The sequence below is a fragment of the Theobroma cacao genome, chromosome 2 (genome assembly GCF_053813885.1).
Source record: "Theobroma cacao isolate CCN51 chromosome 2, ASM5381388v1, whole genome shotgun sequence".
In the NCBI taxonomy this organism is placed as follows: Eukaryota; Viridiplantae; Streptophyta; class Magnoliopsida; order Malvales; family Malvaceae; genus Theobroma; species Theobroma cacao.
The window spans coordinates 7,376,871-7,398,402 of NC_142640.1; the positions used below are offsets into that span (position 1 = coordinate 7,376,871).

Below are 21,532 nucleotides of genomic sequence, written 5' to 3' on the forward strand. Positions count from 1 at the left end.
TGCCCTTTGAAATATATATAGACTAGTACTAAACTGCCAGTAAGAATTAAAATAATCAGTGGATATGGTTTACCATATATATATATATAGAGAGAGAGAGAGAGAGAGAGAGTTGAGAATAAAATAAAATAAAAATCTCTTCCCCGTTCCCCATGCCGTGTGAGGTAATTCAGATCCCAGATCTAAACAAAGGTGCACGTACAACCACCTAACCCCGTTCAAATAAATGCAAATAAATAGAATGCGGACATGTGACTCCATCGCTAAATTCTAGAACCCACTTGTCAGAATAATTAATAAGTGAATGATTGGGAACAAGGATTTTCCAGTGGAATTGCTGTGTGAAGGTGTGAAAAAATCACATACATCATCCCTCCAACATTATAATTACAAAAGAGCTTGATTTGACATGCACCGTTTGTAACAGTGAAAAAACACAATACAGGAAAACACAACAGGGAGAAGCATTACAAATCTTCTTAGTGCAGTGATTCCATCTTAAATTTGCAGAAGAGAGTTGGGAAAGCAAGGTTTGAGTTCCTAGATGCAACTTGATCAGGGCCCCTTATCACTATATCGTCCGCCTTCTTGTCAAACCGCCCTTTGCATCCCTTGTTTTGGTTGTCAAAGATTGACCATCATACCATGTAAGTCATGCCCACCTGCATCAGATGTGAATGGGGCACGCTCAAATTTGCAATACCCCTCCTGCAATTCTTTCTCAAGAAAGCATAGAAGTAATTTATAACTAGTTTCTTGATAAACCAAGAATCCTTTCTTGCCCTAATATCTCCATGACCGAGAAGATAAACCACTCCAGATTCCTTGGCCTTGCGTATAAAAGATAACTCCCTCTCTAGACTATGCTCAGCATCAGACTTTGATTGATCTGCAGGGGAATCTGCCCTCACCTCCTCTGAGGTGCTTGCTTCTGAAATGGGATTACTAGTGCCCCTGAAGTCAGCCAACAGAGGAACACCAAGTGAGTAAACACTTCCATTAGGAGCTATGAGAACTCTTGAGAAAGAGTTATCCTCCCCGGAATCTGTATCTTCATCGCCATCACTTTCCAATTGCCGTTCCTGCGCTTCCCGACGAATGAACTTCTCAAGGCTCTCAATCAGTAGCTGCTCAAATGTCTGGTGATTTTCCTTTCGGACATCCTTGTAACCATACCTGAGAAAGTGGTTAATCAGCCAACTGAAGGAATGCCAGAAGGGAGAAGGGTGCAGAAGCACGAAAAAGAGGAAGGAATTGTGTACATGGGAGAAAAAAGTATCAAAGATGCTTGTTCCAAAGAGTTTTTGAGAAGCAATAAATTAGTTCTGCCTTTTTCAATTTTATTGCTGATTTCATTTGGACAACTCCCTGTCCAAGTGTCATTTTTACAATTCTAGTTAGTTTTAATGATAAAATCTTGCACTTCAAAACTTGAACCTGCAGTGATGATAGCTCCCAACTTGCATGAAAAGAACTTGGACTACAAGGCAGGATAATGGGATTAAAGTTTCCAGCCAGAGCATCTTACCTGGCAATACACCGAAAGATATGGTAACCTTTTGGGCAGACTCGCCTGAAAAGGAATCTTTCACTCTGAGGCACCACAGGAACAGGAACGTACTTTATGCAGACAAAGATTATCATGGAGTGGATAGCAGGGAGTGTGGTTAGAAAATGGCCAAATATGGCTGGTACTCCTTTCACCAGCTCATTATAAAGCAAACCAATGCCGGGAGCTCTGATTGTCCCAAGGTTGCAGCCTAATTCTCGCATCAAATCCATTGACAGCTTTTGCTTCACTTCAGTTTCATACTTAAGCTTGCTCCCATAATTCCAGATGTACATAATTAAAAACATTATCACAGCAAAAACCAAAACAATCCAACTTCCATCTGTCACACTCCATAAAACTGAGGAGAAAAAAATTAATTCCAAACCCAGGAAAAAGATCACAAAACTCAGCACAATTATGATGTTTATCTGCCATATGAGAAGCATGACAATGGTGACTAAAATTGTGGTCATCATCATCACACCCAGCTCAGCAATACCTGAAAAAAAAAATCAAAACCAGAAAGATGAGAAAACTTATGTAAGTGAAAGCAAGGAAAACAATACAAAATCTCTTTATAAAAACATATTAATCATTAGATTGATATCAGACAGTCTTAGGCAGCTTGTTCAATCTATTTCCCCAATAAAATAATTGCAAAGCACTTCTTCATATTTTAAATAGAACATAGGTTTATAAGTCACATGACACCAAAAATTTATTCAAAGATAACTGAAGTGATAAGACTGTCAGTAAAAAGAACTGAAATTAAACTATGAAGAAATATTACCATATGCATTTCCGATCTCGTTAATGCTTGAGATAGAGCACACAAAGATCAGGCAAACTACCAGCAGAAACCAGTTTATGACAGGGATATAGATCTGACCCATGAACTTTCTAGATGTATGAATGATTTTAAGACGAGGGAAACAACCAAGAGCAGTTGATTGCTTTATGCATGAAAACGTGGCTGTTGTCATTGCTCGGCTGGCAATCAAGGCAGCAATGTTAGCTATGAGGAAGATTGGCCAAAATGCACCACCTACATGGATTGAGACAGGATTTCTCATTTAGAGGAAGGCCAGCAAGACTATATTCCAAAATGAAAAATAGGTTTTAATTCAATTATTTGATGACCCCATAAGCCATAGATGAAAAAACAAGAAACTTACTTGGAATTGAAGAAAAGAAAGCCTGCTCGGCATCATTAGGATTTCCAATAAGGTATGCTGCTTGACCCAGATAACCCAATAACAGGCAAGGCAAAACGAGAAACACAAATGTAAGCTGCAAACAACCACTATCACACAAATCAAAAGATTTCAAGAATGAGAAGAGAACTACCAGGAATTTCATCAGTAATTATAATGTATAAAAGGACTTATGAAAACCAGAAGATTCAGTAACCAGGTTTCTTGCTCAATTACCTGAACTGATCGCACAGAAAAGTAGCAAAGATCTGCAAACATTGCCTCAGATCCTGGAACATAAACCATCATCAGCAAAGAAAGATCAGATACAATGACCATTAATGTTCTACTCCAAATTCATCAATGCTGAATCAAACACATTGTTTAGCGGAATTTCATGATTACCGTGAAAAATTACATTCCCAGTGCAGCAAAACTAAGCATTAAAGAGGAACATCAAGAGTGGTTGGGGTAATGGGATATAACTTTAAGTAAATCTTCTAAAAAGCTGACATTGCTCCTAGAGCAAGTTTGTGGATTGAAGGAGGAAAATATTGCAATAAGACAATCTTGGAAATTATCTTTATGAATTGAAGGAAGTTAAATTAAAATGACAACACCAATCAACCTTGAAATACAATAATGTTTTATAATGTACGTACCTGTTGCGCTTAAAAGACAACCTCCAAGGGCATACCAAGCCTTAACTGAGTTCCTCTTGAAGAATAAATAGATGTGAACAGGATTAAATGCCCTCAAGACACTGGCATCATACTTGAGAAGATTATAAATTCCAATGCCTGCTAGAGAACAAAACCATATGAACAAAGCAGGGCCTACAGCAAGTCCCACTTTACTTGTTCCAAACTTCTGTACACTGAACAAAATTACAAGAAAGGCAACTGATATCATCACCACTTCATCTGCACACAAAGAAAAGGAAAGAAGGAAGGAGTATAGTTAACCCAACATATGGCTATTAACCGGTAATAGTATTGCAAACCATAAAGGAATAATAAACTCTAAGATGTATAGGGCAGGAGGGCAAAATATAAAAGACAGAGAGATGAGGCTCCATCACAGCACATTGTTTCTGCATCCATGAAGATGTAGGATTCTGCCCAAATTTTAACCTAGAGTTAGCTAAAGTTAAAACCATTGTTACAAATAGCACATGATCAAGACAAGGATGCCGAAGAAACACAGTGAACAATTCTTGACTCAGGATCACTCAATAAGCCATGAGACCTACAATCTAGCCAACTGCAACACCACCCCATACTAAATGCAAAGAACAAGTAAATTTTAAGAGAGACATGAGTTAAATTCTGCAAAAGATTTCTACCCAACAAGGTGAATTGAGAAATGAAAAATGTCCTCTCGGAGAAAAAATACTAGCAAACAACAAAAATAGAGCACGCAAGGCAATAATGTTTTGTAAAGTTGATACCAGCATGGAATACCAGCTTACCTTGTTCAATTGCGGCAACTCCAACCTTCAGGCCACCAACAGCTGACATTACTACATTAGGATAAATAATTAAATAATAAGCATAAGTTATTACCTAGACATTTAATAGGCAAATCCAATTTTCAGAATATACATCTAGAACAGTTATGCTCTATTCAATCGCAGCTTTTATGGATCATTAAAGAAAACAAGCAAGAAGAAAACCATATGGAAACCTGACATTGCTGGCGTAACAACCCCATCAGCTATCACCATAGAAGTGCCAGCAAGCACTAACATCAGAAGAAGTTTCTTCAGAGTCAATGAAGTCTCTAGTCTCTCCTTTATTTTAAGTGATCTCTCGAGTTCAGCAGATGGCACCTTTAGCCTAAAGCTTGATATGCGGGTATCTGATGGTAGCTGATTTGGGAGAAGACTGACCTTAGCGTGTCGGCAGATCAATGAATATAATGCAAAAGTACCACCTTCAAGAGACAAGTCAGAAACGCTATGAAACAATTGAGATGGAATATATATTAAACATATATGAGTAAGACCTGTATAAAAAGCTCATGAATAAAGACTTGCTTGGGAACATCCAGCATACCTTCACCATCATCATTTGCCCAAAGAACAACAAGGACATACTTGATTAGGGGGATCAAGATTAAGGTGTATAAAACAAGTGATAATGCTCCAATAACATCTTCATCTCCATTGATAGGTGCTTTGCTGAACATCACACTGAAGGCATATAATGGACTTGTTCCAACATCACCAAATACAACTCCTAGTGTCTGAAAGGCAAGTATTATTTTCCTTCCTATACCAAAGTCCTGCAATCAAATTTAAGAAGACACATATAAATGTAAGCAGAAAAAAAAAGCACATGGAAGAATTTAAAGCAAATCTTATCTCATATCCAGTACCATGATTATCATAGATAACTATAAGAAAGCTTTTCAGTCAATCCAACATACATCACAAGAAAAGAGTTTATTATTTGCAGCAAGAACAAAGACAACCTTTCAATAAAATAAAGCTCATCAACAACCAGAGAAAAGTAGTCCAATCATTGTAGCACTACATAATGAAAACTCCCAGCTAAAACAATAATTTGTTTAAAAGAAAAAGGGAATGATATTGCAACACTTATATCATAGTTTCTCATTCTTCGATATTGTAATTCACAAAGATTTCCCAGCATTTCCCATAATCTTATGATGGAACCTAGACCTGTTTTACACAAGTTTATGCACTCAAAGCCTACTCTTAAAACTCACAACCAGTTACAGTTATGGTACAAAGTAGCAGTAGAATCAGCATAACAGTACAATAAAGGTGAACTCAACAGGTATGTCAGGAATAACGAAATGCTACCTTGAGCTTATCATGGGCAGCTTTTCTGAGTAACAAAATAAAGCAATCAAAAAATACAAACACTAGGCAGCCCAGACTCCAGAGACGATAGAAGGACAGCTGTTGGAAGGAGATCCCTGAGGGATGAAATCCAAAGTTTGTGAAAGGAAGCACATACTCTTTTGAAAACAAAATCACAGTCGCCTCACCAAGCCCTATTTATTATTATCCATACTTAGTTTACACTCAAACTCAAAGTAAAAAATAAGCCTGAGTTCTATTACAATATTTAAAAACTAAAAATATTCCTGTAACTTACGGCTGTCACAATTTATGGCAAAAATCAGCAAAACTTTTATCACCTTAATATCCATTTAACAACTGAGATCATTTAAATACTCATAATGTCAAAATTTTCATTCATCCAGCACGAACATAAACTGAAAAACTACACTTCTTTCTGCCAAATATAATATTTGAGCTTGACCTAACAAATAACAACTTATTAACTTTCTTAGCAACCAAGCAAATTATTAAAAAAAAAAAAAAGCATGCGCCAATGCGATCAAATTACACGCCAAATCAATTCAAATTTTCAAAATTACAAACAGCTAATAATTTTATTACTTTAGCACAATAAATACCTATCGAATAAGCTAAATTAGAAAATGAAACGACAATGTACCTCGTATTCACTTCTGTGTGTGCCAGGGACTTCGAGAGCTTCGACGTCGAAGGAATCGATGCGTGGCCCGGTGCGAATCAAGCGCTGCTCGGGAGTATCCTCGTCTTCGGAGTCTACTCCAGCTCGATGCGGCGCGTCGTCGTCGTCGTCATCTTCCTCGTCGTCGATCTCGGAGTCGTCTTCGTCTTGGAACACCCAACGAGATTCTAACGAGTCCATCGAAGCTAATCCTACGCCGTTGATCTCTCCTCCTCTCTCCGACGATGATCCTCCGCCGCTACCGGCACTGACCTCCTCCGCCATGAACCAAAAAGTAATTTATAAGAGCTTCAGACAAAATAACTATAAAAAAAATAAGTTTAGAGGATTGAGGATTTGGAGATTTTAGGGTTTCGCATTTTGATTTTTGTTGGATTTGATTTCGTTTTCTTTCTCCTTTTTTTTGGCAAATTTCGGGGTGGTGCTCGAAGTTCACGCGGTAAACGGAAATGGAAAACGCTGTGTTTCAGCATGCGACTATGCGTGATTTTTTTAACTACTTCACTGCTTTAACTATCAAACCAGAAAGAAAAAGAATACAGGAGGAAGTTGAGTTTCACGCGCATAAGGGGCTGTACGCGCCGTTTGAGGATCTGGATTTTGACATACGCGCGGCTTATCACGGACGGGAACGAGATTTGCTTCGTTGAAAGGAAAGAAATGTACCATGTAAAAATATATATTTGTATGAGATTTTATTAAATAACCACGGCCAGACAAAAACATTAAACTCTGTCGATTTTTTTTGTTGTTTTCTTGTAAAATATAAAAATAGACAATAAATAGTAAAAAAACAAAAAATAAATACTAAAAATATTAATAAACATAACTTATTTTTTAATGTTTCAGTTTCATAAATTAAAAAAAAAAAGTCTTTTAAAAAGCTTTGACTTAATTTGTAAATGTATTTATAATACACAACATTTAACGAATACATGAATAATATTTTTTTGTTTTTAAAAACAAAGGAGATAGAATAACTTTATTTATTTATTTATATAAAGAAAATATCTTTTAAAATTAATTAGAGTCTAACTTTAGAATATTTTCAAATATGATAAATAGCTGTTCTTATTGTGTACTCAACCTTTATTTTTTTCTATAGTATCTTGAAATTTCGTTAGGTCTATGTGGTAGAGCAAACTACTAAATATTAAAGAACAAATCCTGTATTAGATTTTGTCTTACCAATTCAGTTTTGTCTTAGGATTTCTACGATATTGTTTCAACTATATATTTTAGGAAAAGACTAAACAAGTAATCTAGTCAACTTTAATAACTAGTCACTTTTAATGAAAAATTACAAGTATAATCCAAAAATAAAAGAATAAATCTAATTTTTTTATTCAATTTTAATAACATATGAGGATACTTTTTTACACTGTAATCTTCTATTGGAAAGACAAACAATTAGACAGTGTAGGAAAAATAATTACAATTAATACCTATGCGAAAATATTCTGTCCATGCATTAGATTCGAATGCACACATACACAACATAAAATGCATAAATGATACTTGATCATACTCTTGAACTTTATCTTTAAATGTGACTAAGGCAGTGTACTTTAATTTCAGTGTAATTAAGCCAAAAATATTACAGAATTAAAAATATATTACTAATGTTGGATTAGTTGGCAAAGGTATAGGTTGAATAAAACTAAATATGTTGACATGAAATGCCAGAGTGGAAAATCAAATTGCCGAAGTAGAAAATTTTCTATTTTTTCTTCTTTCCTTATCGATTTATAGTTTTATTTTTATTTGTTTTTTGTCTTGATTTTATTTAATAATCTAAGTTTTTTCTTTACATTTTTAATATGCAAAAGGTAAGGAAAAATAGAGAAAAAAATTGAAGAAAAGGAAAGAGAAAGTGGAGAAAGAAGAATATAATTATATTTTTTGCCCATGTCATCATTTTTTTATTTTAAATAGATGCCACCTCGAATGCACATTAAATCACTAATGGAGTTAATTGGTTTTTTTTTTTTTTCTGGTATGCTAAATTTCAACCTCAATCAATGTTTAAGTTTATAATTCCACCAAATTTAAAGTACATAACCTTGATTGGGCTAAATTCATAATTTCATAAAAATTTAAATATGAAATCACAAATTGACATTTTAGATATAATACTACTTAAAAGTATGTATTAATTGGGTTGGATTAAGTGCAAAGTATCAAAGATCATAGATTCGTGATCAAACCGGCGTCAATAACCATCAAGCTAGCAAGGAACGGGGGTTGTCATGCACATAACACACCAGTAGAATTAGGCCGCACATGCAGGGCGCAATGAGATGGGTCATGCATTAGTGGGCCACGCACATGTGGACCACGCGAATGAAAGTGATTTAACTCTTATGAGGCTGTCAAGAAAAGTGAAGGCTAAAGTAGTATCGGGTTTAGATTATACGTGTTCTATTAGGCATAGGACACTTTATTTATTTATTTTTCTTTTTATGTTGTTTATTTTACTTGCATTATAAGTAAGTTTAAGTTTAGTAGATTATTTATCACTATAAATAACGTATTTAATAGTCATTGCAAGGAACCAAATTGTCATCATAAAGGTAAAATATATCAATAATCAACATAAATCTATTAAAATGTGAGAAATAATATATTTTATTTCTCACATATTTTCTTCTTTAGTTCATGCTTCCACATCATAATTACAGTTAAGCATGTTTAGTCTTCATACACAAGACTCAATTGTCGCATTAATCTAAGCTAAAGCTCCAAGCCCATGACAGTTATATAAAAACGAACATTAACTTTTGATGAAAGTTGGCATTCAATCAAAACTTTCTCTTTAAAGAGCTTTAGGTATACTAAAGAAAAAAAATGACATCAACTTGTGACAAGACTACGTTAAACCTAAACCGTTTGATCTAAATTTCCATGAGCATTGTAAACAAAGAAACTACATGCATAGGTGTAGAGGAACGTTATGAGTCTGAAGACATTTTGTTCGCACTTGATGACCAACTATCTCACTTGAAGATGCCCATTGATAAAGTAAGTGTGGCACAACCTCGAGCGTGTCAAAGCCAACATTAAACAGTTGTGATCCAATAATGACAATTTTCGTACAGAATTGCATAATGCGATGGATATGTCAATCTGTTAAAGATGTAGGGCTTGATGAGTTGATGACATCAATGCAGCATAATAACTAGTGGCTCGGGGAGCACGTTAGAGATCTTGAAGAGATCATGCATGTGGTAAAAAGAGATCAACAAGTCGTACTATACGGCTTCACAATTGAGCAAAGGCAATTTAGTTAGCAAGGCTTTGAAGAGGACGTACACATATTTGATTTGAGCTTGCTTTCAAAATGAAAGAACCACTTTGTGTTTCACATGGGTGCAATGCATATGTACCATGGGGAATTAGACGACCAAGGTAGGGTTTCGAGGTATGGGACTTAAGTTCTGATCAAGGTAGAACAAGGGGAGATCGAGTTCTTGGTTGAGGCAACAATACGACCAAACAACTTTCAAATATATGTGTAGCGAAGTAAGTTGCGTGGTGGTTAAGCAAATTTGAGGCTTATGGACCAAAGGTCAAAATCAGATGGTGTCGATAGACTGAGCATTAACATTTGCACAGAGTTGGGATGCCAGAGGGAAGGTTACATACATGAGACAATAGTGTATCCCAAAGTTAATAGAGAATCTAAAGGCAAGATGCAAGCCCAGGATCTGCATCGATTGACACAACCTATGTTGGAGGTGTTTATGAGGAACAATTTTAAATAAATCCACAAAATTCATGCTAGTGACAACATACAAGATATACGACACAATTGTGTTGTTCCAAGGGTCAGGATGGGCAATCAAAGCTAATTAGGGATCAGCAGAAGATTTGTGGCAATTTCAGGACATAGCGGAAACACACTACTTGGCAACGAAGGCATTGTTGAAATCAAGTGGGGGATAATGTCATCGCGAATTCATGACCAAACCATCCTCAACAACTATTCTAGTAAGGAATGGGATTGCCAAGCACAAACACATCAGTAGAATTGGGTTGGACACGCAAGGCGCAACAAGATGGGTCATGCACATGTGGGTCAAACGCATGAAAGTAATTTAACTCTCGTGAGGCTGCCAAGAAAAATGACGGCTAAAGTAGTTAAGGGTTTAAACTAAATGTGTTCTATTAAGCATAGAATACTTTCCTTATTTATCTTTCCTTTTATGTTATTTACTTGTACTATGAATAAGTTTAGGTTTAGTAAGTTATTTATCACTATAAATAACCTCTTTAGAGTCATTATAAGGCACCGAATTATCACCATAAAGGAAAAACACACTAATAGTTGATATAAGTTTTAGACCATGAGAAATAATATATCTTATTTATTCCTTATCTTCTTTTTTACTTTATATTTTCGCATCATAATTACAGTTGAACTTTCTTACTTTTCATCCACAAGACTTAAGCACCGCATAGATTTAAGCGAAAGTTCCAAGCTTGTGATATCAAGACCCCCCTCATTTTTTAAAAACAAGCTTGAGCCTCCTCCACTGGTCCATTTTATTATCTTCATAATAAAAAATTATTTATATTAATATTAAAATTTTAAAATATATTTTTAATATTAATTTAAATAAAATATATTATTGATAATTTAATTGAGGTCAAAACCAAGCATAAAAATCTACACTACATATTAAAAGAGACTACAAATTGAGACTATGCCAATTCATCTTTTAACCCACAACAAGTTTTTTTTTTTTTAATAGGATGGCCGCTTTGATGATTATGGGTTTTTTGGAGTTTTTTTGTCTTATCACAATCAAATTTTCCTTTGTCTTGAGAGCGGTTTTGGGTTTTTAATATATTTATGTATTGTTTTGATCTTTTTAATTACCATACTTCAACATTTTTTCCTTTTTCGGTATCTCCACCCTCTTACATTTCTTACTTTCTTCGTTGATTTCATCTTCTTCTCCTCCCTCTCACATTTCTTACTTTCTTCTTCTCCTATTGTTCTGATGCTTTTTTTTTTTGTTTTGTTTCCTTTCCTTGCTCTTTAATTTGCTGAGGTGCTATTCTTTTTTTTGGCATTTTAATTTGCAATTTTTACTTTTTTTCTTGTCTTTTGGTGCTGTTTTTATGTTTTTGATTTTTTGATTTTAATTTTTTAACTTTTTTGACCTTAATTTGGTTTTTACTTTGTAAGTTTTTTTTATATAATTGGATAAAAATGTATTCAAACCATACTATTTAGATAGAGAGATTATGCACCAATTAATAAGTCAAATACTCGAATATATTTTTACTTTATAGGTTAATTTTATTTGTTATTTGTTTTTATTCGATTATTTACTCGGTGTTTTGAATTTTGTATACTTTAATTTGTGTTTTTACTTTATTGGTTTACTCGAATTGTATATATAAGGAATTATTATTTCTTGATTAAAAAATTCGACACTTAACAAAGCAGGGACACCACTCTAATCTATGTTTAAATCAAACCTAGACGAATAGTTCAATCCTTAAATACCTCTTCTACTAATTAATAAAGCTGTTTATTTGATCACAATTGTTCTTCCGTCAATAACCATTGAATTAAAGTTAAATTGACTTATTTGCAGTTTTATTTGATATATGTTCGCAATAAAGTTTATAGTCTCCAAAGTTCAATGACTATGAACTTTAAAATCATGAAAAAAATGTTTTTAATTATCATTCAAAGTTATTTGTACTTACAACTATCTTTCATAACTTGATGATTAATATAATCTATATGCTAATTTTTTTAGACTTAACTATGGAATATTTATTTTATTTTATGTAATTGTAAATATAATACTTAACGCGCGTTACAAAAATTAACGTCGCTTCGAATAGGGACACTTCAGCACCTTATGAATAGTAATAAAAAAAAGTTTTTGCATTTATACAAAAATATACATATTATTAAATGGCGGTGGTGGAATTGTAATTATCCCCAACCGCAAGAGCGTTTACAGTGCAAACCAGCTATAAATATCGAGAGACTGATGCCACGCAAGATTCTTCCGGAAGGTTCTCCCTTTATAATTGTAAGTATTTTTTTTCTCCTTTTATTCGTCTTTGGATTTTTTCAACCACGAAAAACGAACCCTAACCCTAATTGCTCTCAATCTTTCTCCCCAGTCTTCTTAGCTTTTCTTCTCAACCGCGAGCATGTCTCACTTCGGAAGGTCAGGCCCTCCCGACATCACCGACACCTACTCTCTTCTCGTCCTCAACATCACCTTCCGTAAGCTTCTCTCTCGTTAACTTCTCTTCGTCTACGAGTTGGTTTGTACTGCAACTAAAATCCTTGATTTGGCTTGAAATTAATTAGGCACGACCGCTGATGATTTGTTTCCGCTCTTCGACAAGTACGGGAAGGTCGTCGACATCTTTATTCCTAAAGATCGAAGGTTCTTCTTCTTCTCTCTCTATTTATATTTATATATTTATTTTTTTAATTGTTCTGTTCGGTCGTTGGGAATTTATAAGATAGTAATTTTTATTTATGATGGTAGGACTGGGGATTCTCGAGGTTTTGCATTTGTGCGCTACAAGTATGCAGATGAGGCGCAGAAAGCTGTCGAGAGGCTCGATGGTATGCTTCTTTCAAATCTTTATCCTTTTTTTTTTATCCATTACTATGCAGCAGTTTTACGTGTAGAGATTGCGATATTGTTTTCCTTTTTAGGTAACTCAAAGGATTTGTGCGTCTTTGGCGCTATATATATATTGACATTTTCTTTCTTGCAGGGAGAGTTGTTGATGGTCGCGAGATAACAGTTCAGTTTGCAAAATATGGGCCCAATGCAGAGAGGATGTAAGTTTGGTGCTAGTTGTTATTCAATTGCTTTTACACTTGAACAGATTTTGAGCCGAATGAGGGGAAGATGTATGTTGTTGTGTGGTAAATTCCTTGATGAAAATATGGTTTTGGGTCATTAGGGACATAATACTTTCCCATTACTGTAATACTTCCATAATACTTACACGTTACTGTAACTAAGTATTACTACTGTTTTAATTTTATGTTATTTTCAGAAGGAAAACATCTGCTTGTTTGGCTTCAACACGGTAAAGGTCCACTTGCTTAAGTAATTTGTAGTATTGATTAATTGATTAGCTTTTCCATTGAAAGTTTGAAAAATTTGTTTGGTTTGCTCACCTATATGTTGAGGTGCAATCTATGGTTTTTCTTTTTTGTGGATGCACAGTATTGTTTATCTCTTTATCCTCATTTCATTGTCATTTTTCTAGTAATTTTTTGTTTTAAGGTCTCTAATGTCGTACTGAATGACATTTGCTTTTCAAATTTCTCTCACAGTCACAAAGGAAGGATTATTGAATCATTTCCAAGGTCAAGATACAGGTCAAGAAGTCGCAGCCCTCGCAAAAGGTAAGTGTTACACTTTATTCTTTTCTTGCTAAGATAATTTTTTTTATCTCATTTTGGCACTATATGTTGCATTTTCACTTTTGTCTTGTGCCCGCCTTTTCTGAATGAATTATGAGAGATATTGATGCAGGTTAATCATCAGGATTTTTCATGTTTATTATGCTTTCTCCTTACAACTGAAGCATTCTAGATTATATATAGTAGGAACATGATGGTGCTAGGTGTTTGCGTCTTTAAGCTAATTCATTGTAATTGATTTTTATCTGCCTGTTCCTGCATCAAAGTCCTGGATACACTGACTGGCGTTTGTTGCCAATTCTAAACTAGGTTTCGTTTATCTGATGGTGCTAGGTGTTTGCATCTTTAAGCTAAATCATTGTTTCGATTCTTATCTGCCTGTTCCTGCATTAAAGTCCTGGATATGCTGACTGGCATTTGTTGCCAATTCTAAGCTAGGTTTCATATATCTGATTTGATTTCTCATAGGGAAGTCCGGTACTACCCAGTTTGCATGTGATGTGTTTTAAGCATGTTTAAATAGCCAGATATATATGGATTAATTTTATTTCTTTATGGTTTTATTTTGTGGATATCTGATATTTGTTGTGTTTAATATCTGCAGGCATCGGGATGACAATTACAAGGATAGGGATTATAGAAGAAGAAGTCGTAGTAGAAGTTATGACAGGCATGAACGTGATCGATATCGTGGGAAAGACAAAGACTATCGACGCCGAAGCCGGAGCCGTAGTGCTAGTCCTGACTATTCAAAAGGCCGAGGAAGAGGTCGCTATGATGATGATCGGCGTAGTAGTAGTCGATCAATGAGGTTTGTACTTTGTGACTCAGGATGTTCAGTTGCTTTTTTTTTTCCTTTGTTTTAGATGCTTCATTATGATACCTTCATATTTCAGTGCTTCTCCTGCTCGCCGCAGCGTTAGTCCTAGAAAGAGTCCTTCCCCACGCAAGGCATCTCCACCTAGGGGTGGAAGTCCTGATAGACACAGCCGTGATGGGCGGACTCCAAGTCCTCGAAGTGTTTCACCACGAGGCCGTCCTGCTGAATCTCGAAGCCCATCTCCGCGAAACTCAGATGTTGATGTGAGTTTTTACAGTTCTCGTTTTTTCCCAATCCTTTTTCTTTTTAAAAAACCTTTTGTTTTTGGGTAAATTTACCCCTGCAAGCAGTTGTTCTATTTGACTATTTACTTCTGCATATGTATTTTGCAGGAATGATCTTGCGGATTGCATGGAAATTCTTGGAGACTTTAAGTAGCATGTTCCTTGTTGCTATGTTGCTAGTGTTGAGGACATTCACAATATGATGCATTTTCTAGTATCGGTAGGACTGGGTTTTTTGGTGTTTTAATTGACTGTCCTGAACCTTATGTCTTCATTACTCAAGTTGTGTCATGGTTTCTGAACTCATGTAGTTTGTAGCTTGATGTTTCAGTACCCATCAAAGTTTTTGTGATGTAAGTTTGTTATTGTAGCTTGCTTCCCCTCTCCCTCCTTCCCCCCTTTCCTTCTCCTTTTAGATCTTATATGTGGCTCTGATTTTACTTCTTGTTTGTCTTCCCAATTAATTTAATGGGCCGCTTTAGTGAAATGTTTCTTTTCTTTATTTTTTTTGTTATGTTTATTTTCTAAGAATGCTGATTCATCTGAAACCATCTGTTGGGTTTTATAGCAATGTTCGGGGAGAGAGTGCCTTTGGCAAAGGGACATGATGTTACATGATGTTGATGTTGTGGCTGTTGATGCTGTTTGTATCTGTAGATGAATGATCGTGATTGTGATGCTGGTTATAGCAGTATGCTGATTGCAGGGACAGTTTCTTAACTATTTTTAACTGAAAGATATGATGATTGGTAAGATCTGTAGTCAAGTCTTGGTTTCTGGAAAGCCTTGCACCATTCAGCTTTCTGATGTTTCCATCTGATTATCCTCTGGTCTGCTGATTTCTAAATATTGGCACTGAGGTTTAGTTGCTGTGATGGTATAAAAGGACCCAAGATGAAACTTTTTGACCTGTGGAATGCTGCATATGATGGACCTGTGATGCATTGACCTGATGCGGATACTAAATTTAAAAATGTAATGTCTGGTCTGAACCTTGTGACTATGTTAATTGAACAGAATAACTTGTTTCTGTTTAATCATTTGATTGGGGTATTTCATTAATCACGTTTAACCACACCCTGTTGCTTAATGTTTTGAGTTGTAGCAAAATTGCCCGTGACTGTAGCTGTGAAGTGTTGGTTGATGCCAATTGTAAGGTACACGTGGCTCGTGGGTAACCATTGAGTACCAATGAATAACCTGTAGCAGGCTGTTGCTGCCTTTCTTGTTGGGTCACGTTGATAATGGTTCCAGCAGTTGCCTAGCTTTCTTGCTGGTCTGCTATGTGGCTGTTGCTGCCCTTCCTGCAGGGTCGTGTCAGTTTTGGTACTAGCAGGGTTGGTATGCATATGATATGCCGGTGCTGGTCACACGTTAGGGTTACATTCTTTCATCTGTGTTTTTCTTTTATCTGTTATAAAAGAAAGATCTTTTGGGACTATTAAATTGATGACATTGTGATCTAGAACAGATCACTGTTCATTCATTCTTAGACCCTATTTTGTTAACGGGGGCTCCCCTGCATATTACTCATGCTCTGAGCATGCTGAGGTGCTTTGAAAGCATTGAAAAATTTAGGAATGCACTCAACAGTGGTTAAAAATTTTGAAAGGAAATGAGTAAAGAGAAGACTGCAATTGCAGTTTGAGCTGAAACCTCAAGCTGTGTGTTATATGGTGTTCCTTTCGCTGACCTGTCTTACCATTTCTGGGTTTTGCCTTGCTGGTTCTGAAAATTTACAGATGGAAGTGGTGCTGATGTCAAGTTTTGAGCTTGCAGTCGAGTGTTTCTGCATCTAACTGATGATACTGGCGCACTTGTTGCTACTTACATTGTGTTTGTTTTGTTTCATCCAGTGACCGGAAATGGAAATGGTCTCGAGGGGTATTTGTTAGTGACGTCAGTGTAAGGTAAAAGTTCAACTGTCGTGTTAGCAGAGCATGATACATCCTCAGTTAATCGTCCATCCCATTCTTGTTGCATGAAATGGATTAGTGGAATTGGAATAATTCAGGAAATCAAAGTTTCTTGCAAAATCCTAAAAAGCAGAGCACCGATTCATCTTTATAATTATGATACGCGCATGTGTATTTGGTGCTGAATATCAAGTATGCGTAAATATTTTCATTACATGCGAAGCGCTTGCTGTGCTGTTGGGTACCTGATTCCCTCCCCGGCAAGCACTTGCTCGGGTTATTCAGAATCAGATGCTGTTACCAAAAAGCCAAAGTTACCTACAAAATTGTTTGGAGGAATCTATGTTTATGTTTCGTATTCCACTTCATCATTACAAAAAGGTGTTTTTAATCTGACTCCAAAATGTGCTACTCCGGAAAGCAGCAATAGTCTCTCAACAAGTACAACATCCGCAAAGCGTGTCGTCAGTCCAAATCCATATCTTTTTCCTTTCCTATGTTACCAGCAGTCCACAGCTTTATTGTTCGATCATGAGAGACAGTCACAATATACCGGCTATCTGCCATGAACAAAAAATGATGCTCAGGGTACTTAAATAGAATAGTGGAAAGATGTAAAGATTTCTCAATGCCTATGCAGCAAAAAGGGGAGTAGGTCAGACCACTAGATTTTCCATCAATGACGCTAAGTAATCATTACTCATTACTGAAAAAGCCAAGAAAAATCGATGCCCGCCATCTCCCCCCCCCCCCCCCCCCCATTAAAACCCGTTTCCCTTTTTCCGATAAAAAAGCAACGGAAAAACTGAAGATTGATATCACCCCTAGGTACAATGAAGGGATGGAGCTTTAACCTCCCCCCTTCCTTCACCCTGCAGTTTCTTATACTAAGTTCTGACTCCTGCAGGACAGAGGAATAGTGGATAAGAGACGACAAAAAGGTGAAGAAAAGAATGGCCAGCCACAAAAACTTCAACAGCAGCACTGCTCACACGCGGTCATACTCATTCCCCTGTCAATTATACCTAAAGGATCTTAAATCTAATTTATAGCAAAATACATGGAAAGGTCAAAATGCTTTAGCCCATGCTTTCTGATTGTGTTTGGGCAGTTCTGGTGAAGAGAAGAAGGTGTGGCAAAAGCTAAAACCACACAAAAGAAATATTTCAAGAAGAGAGAAAGAGGGAGATGCAAGCTTTACTTATTTTAAGTTCAGAAACGTACCTTCACTAATATCTGAAGCAGTGACTTTAGCTTCATGACCTGGTAAGCTTTTGACAGGCTTAAAATCTCTGCCGGACCAAACCTGGTAAATTGTATAAAAGATTAGATCATAGTATAACAAAAACATATTTCAAATTTGAAGACATTTGCTTTCAGAAAGGAGGTTGCACCTTTGCAGTCATGTCATAAGAAGCAGTGACCAAGTAATATCCCTCTTGAGGCTCAAACTTCACTTGTGATATAAGATTTGAGTGGGCTGGTATGATGTAGAGGGATTTTTTCTTCCTCAAATCCCATATTCGACAGGTATTATCTTCACCTCCTGTAGCTAAATGGTAGCCATTGGGTGAAAAACTCACACCAAGAACCTGAAAAGAGTGTCAGACATTCATGGACTTTTAATTAACAAATATCTATTTCAGGTAAAAGAAAAATCTCTTTCCTGCTCCTAAAAACTTCAATACAATTATCTTAAGAAATTAACAAGGCAATTCAATTCAACACTTTAGTATCTATTTGTCTAATTAAGCCTTAAAACTTAAAAATTGTAGCACCATTGACCTCCCAGTTCCAATGGAATCTGATGGAATATCTAAAACACTTCCATTTGAAGCATTTAGGCCTTATGTGCTAAAAATATTTTCCATATAACTAACCTCAAACTTCTATTGTGAATGTTATAGTCCTTAATAACTGTTTATCAGGTATTTTACTGTACTGATGCTAGTAGAGATGCACCACAATATGCCCCCACATGTAACATTTTGGAACCATCATTGCAACAAAAACTGAAAGAACCATGTAACTATAAAGTCTTACTGGCTTGACATGGCCTTCCAAAGCAAGAACACTTCTACCAGTGCGAAGATCCCAAACACGAGCAAGTGCATCAAGTCCACAGGATGCTGCTAAAGATCCATCTTGGTGGAACGCAATTCCATAGACACTCCTACTATGACCTTCTTGGAGAAGCAACTCTACACCACTGTCTATGTCCCACAGTCTCCATGTTTTATCAAAGCTTGTTGTGCCAAGGTACTTCCCTGAAGGATGGAAGGCTATGCGTGCAAGGCGATCCAAATGGCCCTCAAATGTTGTCAGGAGTGATCCATCAGTGTTCCACAACTTTGCTGTTCGGTCAGCAGAAGCAGTCGCTAAATGATCATGCACAGGAGAAAATGTAACATCAGTTGCACGTTCTGTGTGGCCCTTTAAGGCAGAAACCTTACTTACCCTAGGCATTGACCACAACTTAGCAACTCCACTCAATGAGCTGAAAAACAAAAGAAAACAAAAAATCTAGTTACAATTCTATATTATTGTCACCTTTAGCAGTTTCAAAGCCATAATTTACAGGCACCCTAAAAGGACATATTTAGCACTTTGACAAGTGTAAACTGCTGCCAAACTTATGGCTCGGAAAACTTGTGTCCTTTTAATCACTGAAAAGTGAATTTCTTAAAGAAAATTAAAAAACCAAATCCATAAAGACTAAGCTTTTTGTTTAATGGACTGGGGAGTTGAGTGAGAAGCACACCAGGTGGCAAGAAGTTGTCCATCACGTGAGAAAGAACAACCGGAAAGTGGTCTATCATCCCCAATTTCACTGCAATCAAGAACCAAATTCCCTGCCTGCCTTAGAGCCCAATCAGTTTCAGCATCCATATCTTCATCTGGATCATCCCTTTTTCTCTGTGCACGTTGAACACGCATAGCTGCCTTTACAACAGAGTACTTTGCAATATCAATTCTAGCATCCAAGAGCTCGTTTGGACCCTCAGTATAAAAGGGATATTGAATGTCTTCCTCAACGTCCTCCATTTTAGCAGAAACTGCAGCCTCTTCCTCCTCATGCGCCTTCATCAACTTCTCCAACTGCCCCTCAGAATCCAGCTTTGCCATAATCATTCGCAGCCTATCCCGCCTTTCCATCTCTCTTTCTCCAAAAAGAGTTATGGGTTCACCAAGCCGGCGAAGTCGAGTCCGGACAGCCATGTCATTAGTAGGCACTGCTAGTGCAGCAGCACGTCGTTTCATCAGAAGTTCTTGCATGGCCTTTTCTTGCCGCTCTCTAACCAGTCTACTCTCTTCTGAGATCTCATAATCAACAGCAGCAGTTCGCCCTTCATCCTCATGGTCAGAGTCTGAATCACTAGTTTTCACCTCACCATTTTGAGGTGCAAGTGGTTTAAGGATGGGAGCGCGAATCGGGAGAGGTGCCAATGGATGCACAACAGGGACTGGAGGAATGGCAGGTAGCGGAGCAATAGGTGGTACAACTGCAGGCGGGACCACTGCTGGAACAATAGGCTGAACAGGCTGAAGTAGAGTGTTATTTGCCGTAGGCACTGTGGTTTGGCTGTCGGGAACTGCAACTGAAGGTTCTGCAGATGAAGTTGGTGGACTGTTGTCATCATCAACTTCCATTGTACCTACCCAAGTAAAAATAAAAATAATGAACTTTAGACAGTACAGAAAAAAAAAAAAAACAAACTTCTTTAACATTTACCATCCACACCCCAAAAATAGATTTAAAGAAAGACAAGGAAGCACAGTTTAGATCAATATAAAAGTTGAGTAATTTGAATATAAACTACTTAAAACAAAAAATATACTCCGAAAATTACATCTTTTAGGCCTTGAGAGTTGAAGATTAGATGGTTTAAAGACTAGGATTTTCTTTTATAACGGAATGGGTATCTTTGTTCGAGCTCTGCTACTTGCTGAAAACCGAACATATGATAATTTTATGAGTAAGACATAGCAACGAACAGAAGGTGCGCGGAAAAGCATCCATAAGAAAAGCAGCTAAAATATAAAATTGTTCTATAGCCAGGAAAAAGAAAACAAAATTACAATCAACTGGGAATAACTGAGTTTAATACAGCGAAAAGATTAAGCTGAAGTGAGTTAAGATGTCGCCAACAAAATCAAAATCTAAAACCCTTCAAGCAGCAGTTAATCGGTACGATAACAATGAACAACATTATTGCCATTACCTTGAAAATGTGCAGGAAATCAATCGGGGTGGCAAAAGAAAACGAGAAAAGAGGGAAAGGGGTAGATGGTGCGGAAGGTTCAAGACTGCGAAAGGAGTAATTCTGCCTTCTTCCCTCGCGCTTCACTCCTTCTCCTAAAACTATTTTATGTAAACCCTAAATAAAAAGAAATTCAATAAACTAATAAGCACTCTTTCACATTTTTACAGCTAAAAGTTCCAAAGCCAGAGTTTGAAAGGAAGAGCCGAGAACGACAATTGCATCAATAGATTGCGGCGTGAAACATTTTCATTTTTAAAGCAAAAACAAAAAATAGAATAAAAATTTATTAATTCGGTGATTTTTTATCTTTAATTGATAAAAATATTACATCAGCAATGAATTTAAAATTATTATTTCATTAATAAAAAATTTATTTTAATTTAATTTGTATTAAATATTTGGGCCTTTAGGCAATGTCTGGATGAAGTCTAAAACTTTTCAAGGCCGATGATCGGATTAAGTTGGGTTTACAATTCGATTCAAGCCCATTTCCAACCCGGCCGATGATTACATGTAATAGTCTTTCCCAAAAGCTAGTAAGAG

The 21,532-nt window shown here is 36.3% G+C and overlaps 3 protein-coding genes across 11 annotated transcripts; 1 reads left to right on the plus strand and 2 right to left on the minus strand.

Moving 5' to 3' along the window:
- Window positions 1-308: 308 nt before the first annotated feature.
- KUP7 (K+ uptake permease 7) lies at window positions 309-6,932 on the minus strand. 3 transcript variants are annotated; one of them, XM_088803676.1, is made up of 11 exons: window positions 6,819-6,930; window positions 6,240-6,525; window positions 4,803-5,031; window positions 4,432-4,680; window positions 4,217-4,267; window positions 3,408-3,668; window positions 2,983-3,035; window positions 2,728-2,842; window positions 2,343-2,597; window positions 1,529-2,051; window positions 309-1,176 (listed from the first exon to the last, which is right to left on the minus strand). In XM_088803676.1, exons 1-11 carry the CDS (start codon window positions 6,842-6,844, stop codon window positions 639-641), a joined length of 2,586 nt encoding a protein of 861 aa, XP_088659802.1. In that variant the 5' UTR covers window positions 6,845-6,930; the 3' UTR covers window positions 309-638. The 3 variants fall into 3 exon arrangements, with proteins under 3 accessions (XP_088659802.1, XP_088659801.1, XP_007042965.2); XM_088803675.1 differs by having other exon boundaries at window positions 6,839-6,855; XM_007042903.3 differs by having other exon boundaries at window positions 6,240-6,932.
- Window positions 6,933-12,299: 5,367 nt separating this feature from the next.
- SC35 (serine/arginine-rich splicing factor-like protein, putative) lies at window positions 12,300-16,294 on the plus strand. Of its 7 annotated transcripts, XR_001926672.2 has the most exons (12): window positions 12,356-12,537; window positions 12,625-12,703; window positions 12,809-12,888; window positions 13,044-13,110; window positions 13,332-13,364; window positions 13,615-13,686; window positions 14,309-14,515; window positions 14,601-14,787; window positions 14,917-15,028; window positions 15,377-15,557; window positions 15,675-15,783; window positions 15,914-16,294. XR_001926672.2 is itself a non-coding variant. In XM_007042908.3 (9 exons), the coding sequence occupies exons 1-9, from the start codon at window positions 12,462-12,464 to the stop codon at window positions 14,920-14,922; spliced, it is 807 nt and encodes a 268-aa protein (XP_007042970.1). In that variant the 5' UTR covers window positions 12,356-12,461; the 3' UTR covers window positions 14,923-15,295. The 7 variants fall into 7 exon arrangements, 2 of the variants coding, with proteins under 2 accessions (XP_007042970.1, XP_017970965.1); XR_016024526.1 differs by lacking the exon at window positions 15,914-16,294 and adding an exon at window positions 12,300-12,337 and having other exon boundaries at window positions 12,432-12,537; window positions 15,377-15,880; XR_016024528.1 differs by lacking the exons at window positions 13,332-13,364; window positions 15,914-16,294 and adding an exon at window positions 12,300-12,337 and having other exon boundaries at window positions 12,432-12,537; window positions 15,377-15,880.
- Window positions 16,295-16,898: 604 nt separating this feature from the next.
- Window positions 16,899-21,146, minus strand: LIS (WD-40 repeat family protein / small nuclear ribonucleoprotein Prp4p-like protein). The gene is made up of 6 exons (XM_007042910.3): window positions 20,948-21,146; window positions 19,486-20,380; window positions 18,768-19,221; window positions 18,119-18,316; window positions 17,949-18,030; window positions 16,899-17,284 (listed from the first exon to the last, which is right to left on the minus strand). Exons 2-6 carry the CDS (start codon window positions 20,373-20,375, stop codon window positions 17,190-17,192), a joined length of 1,719 nt encoding a protein of 572 aa, XP_007042972.2. The 5' UTR covers window positions 20,376-20,380; window positions 20,948-21,146; the 3' UTR covers window positions 16,899-17,189.
- Between the last annotated feature and the right edge of the window lie 386 nt (window positions 21,147-21,532).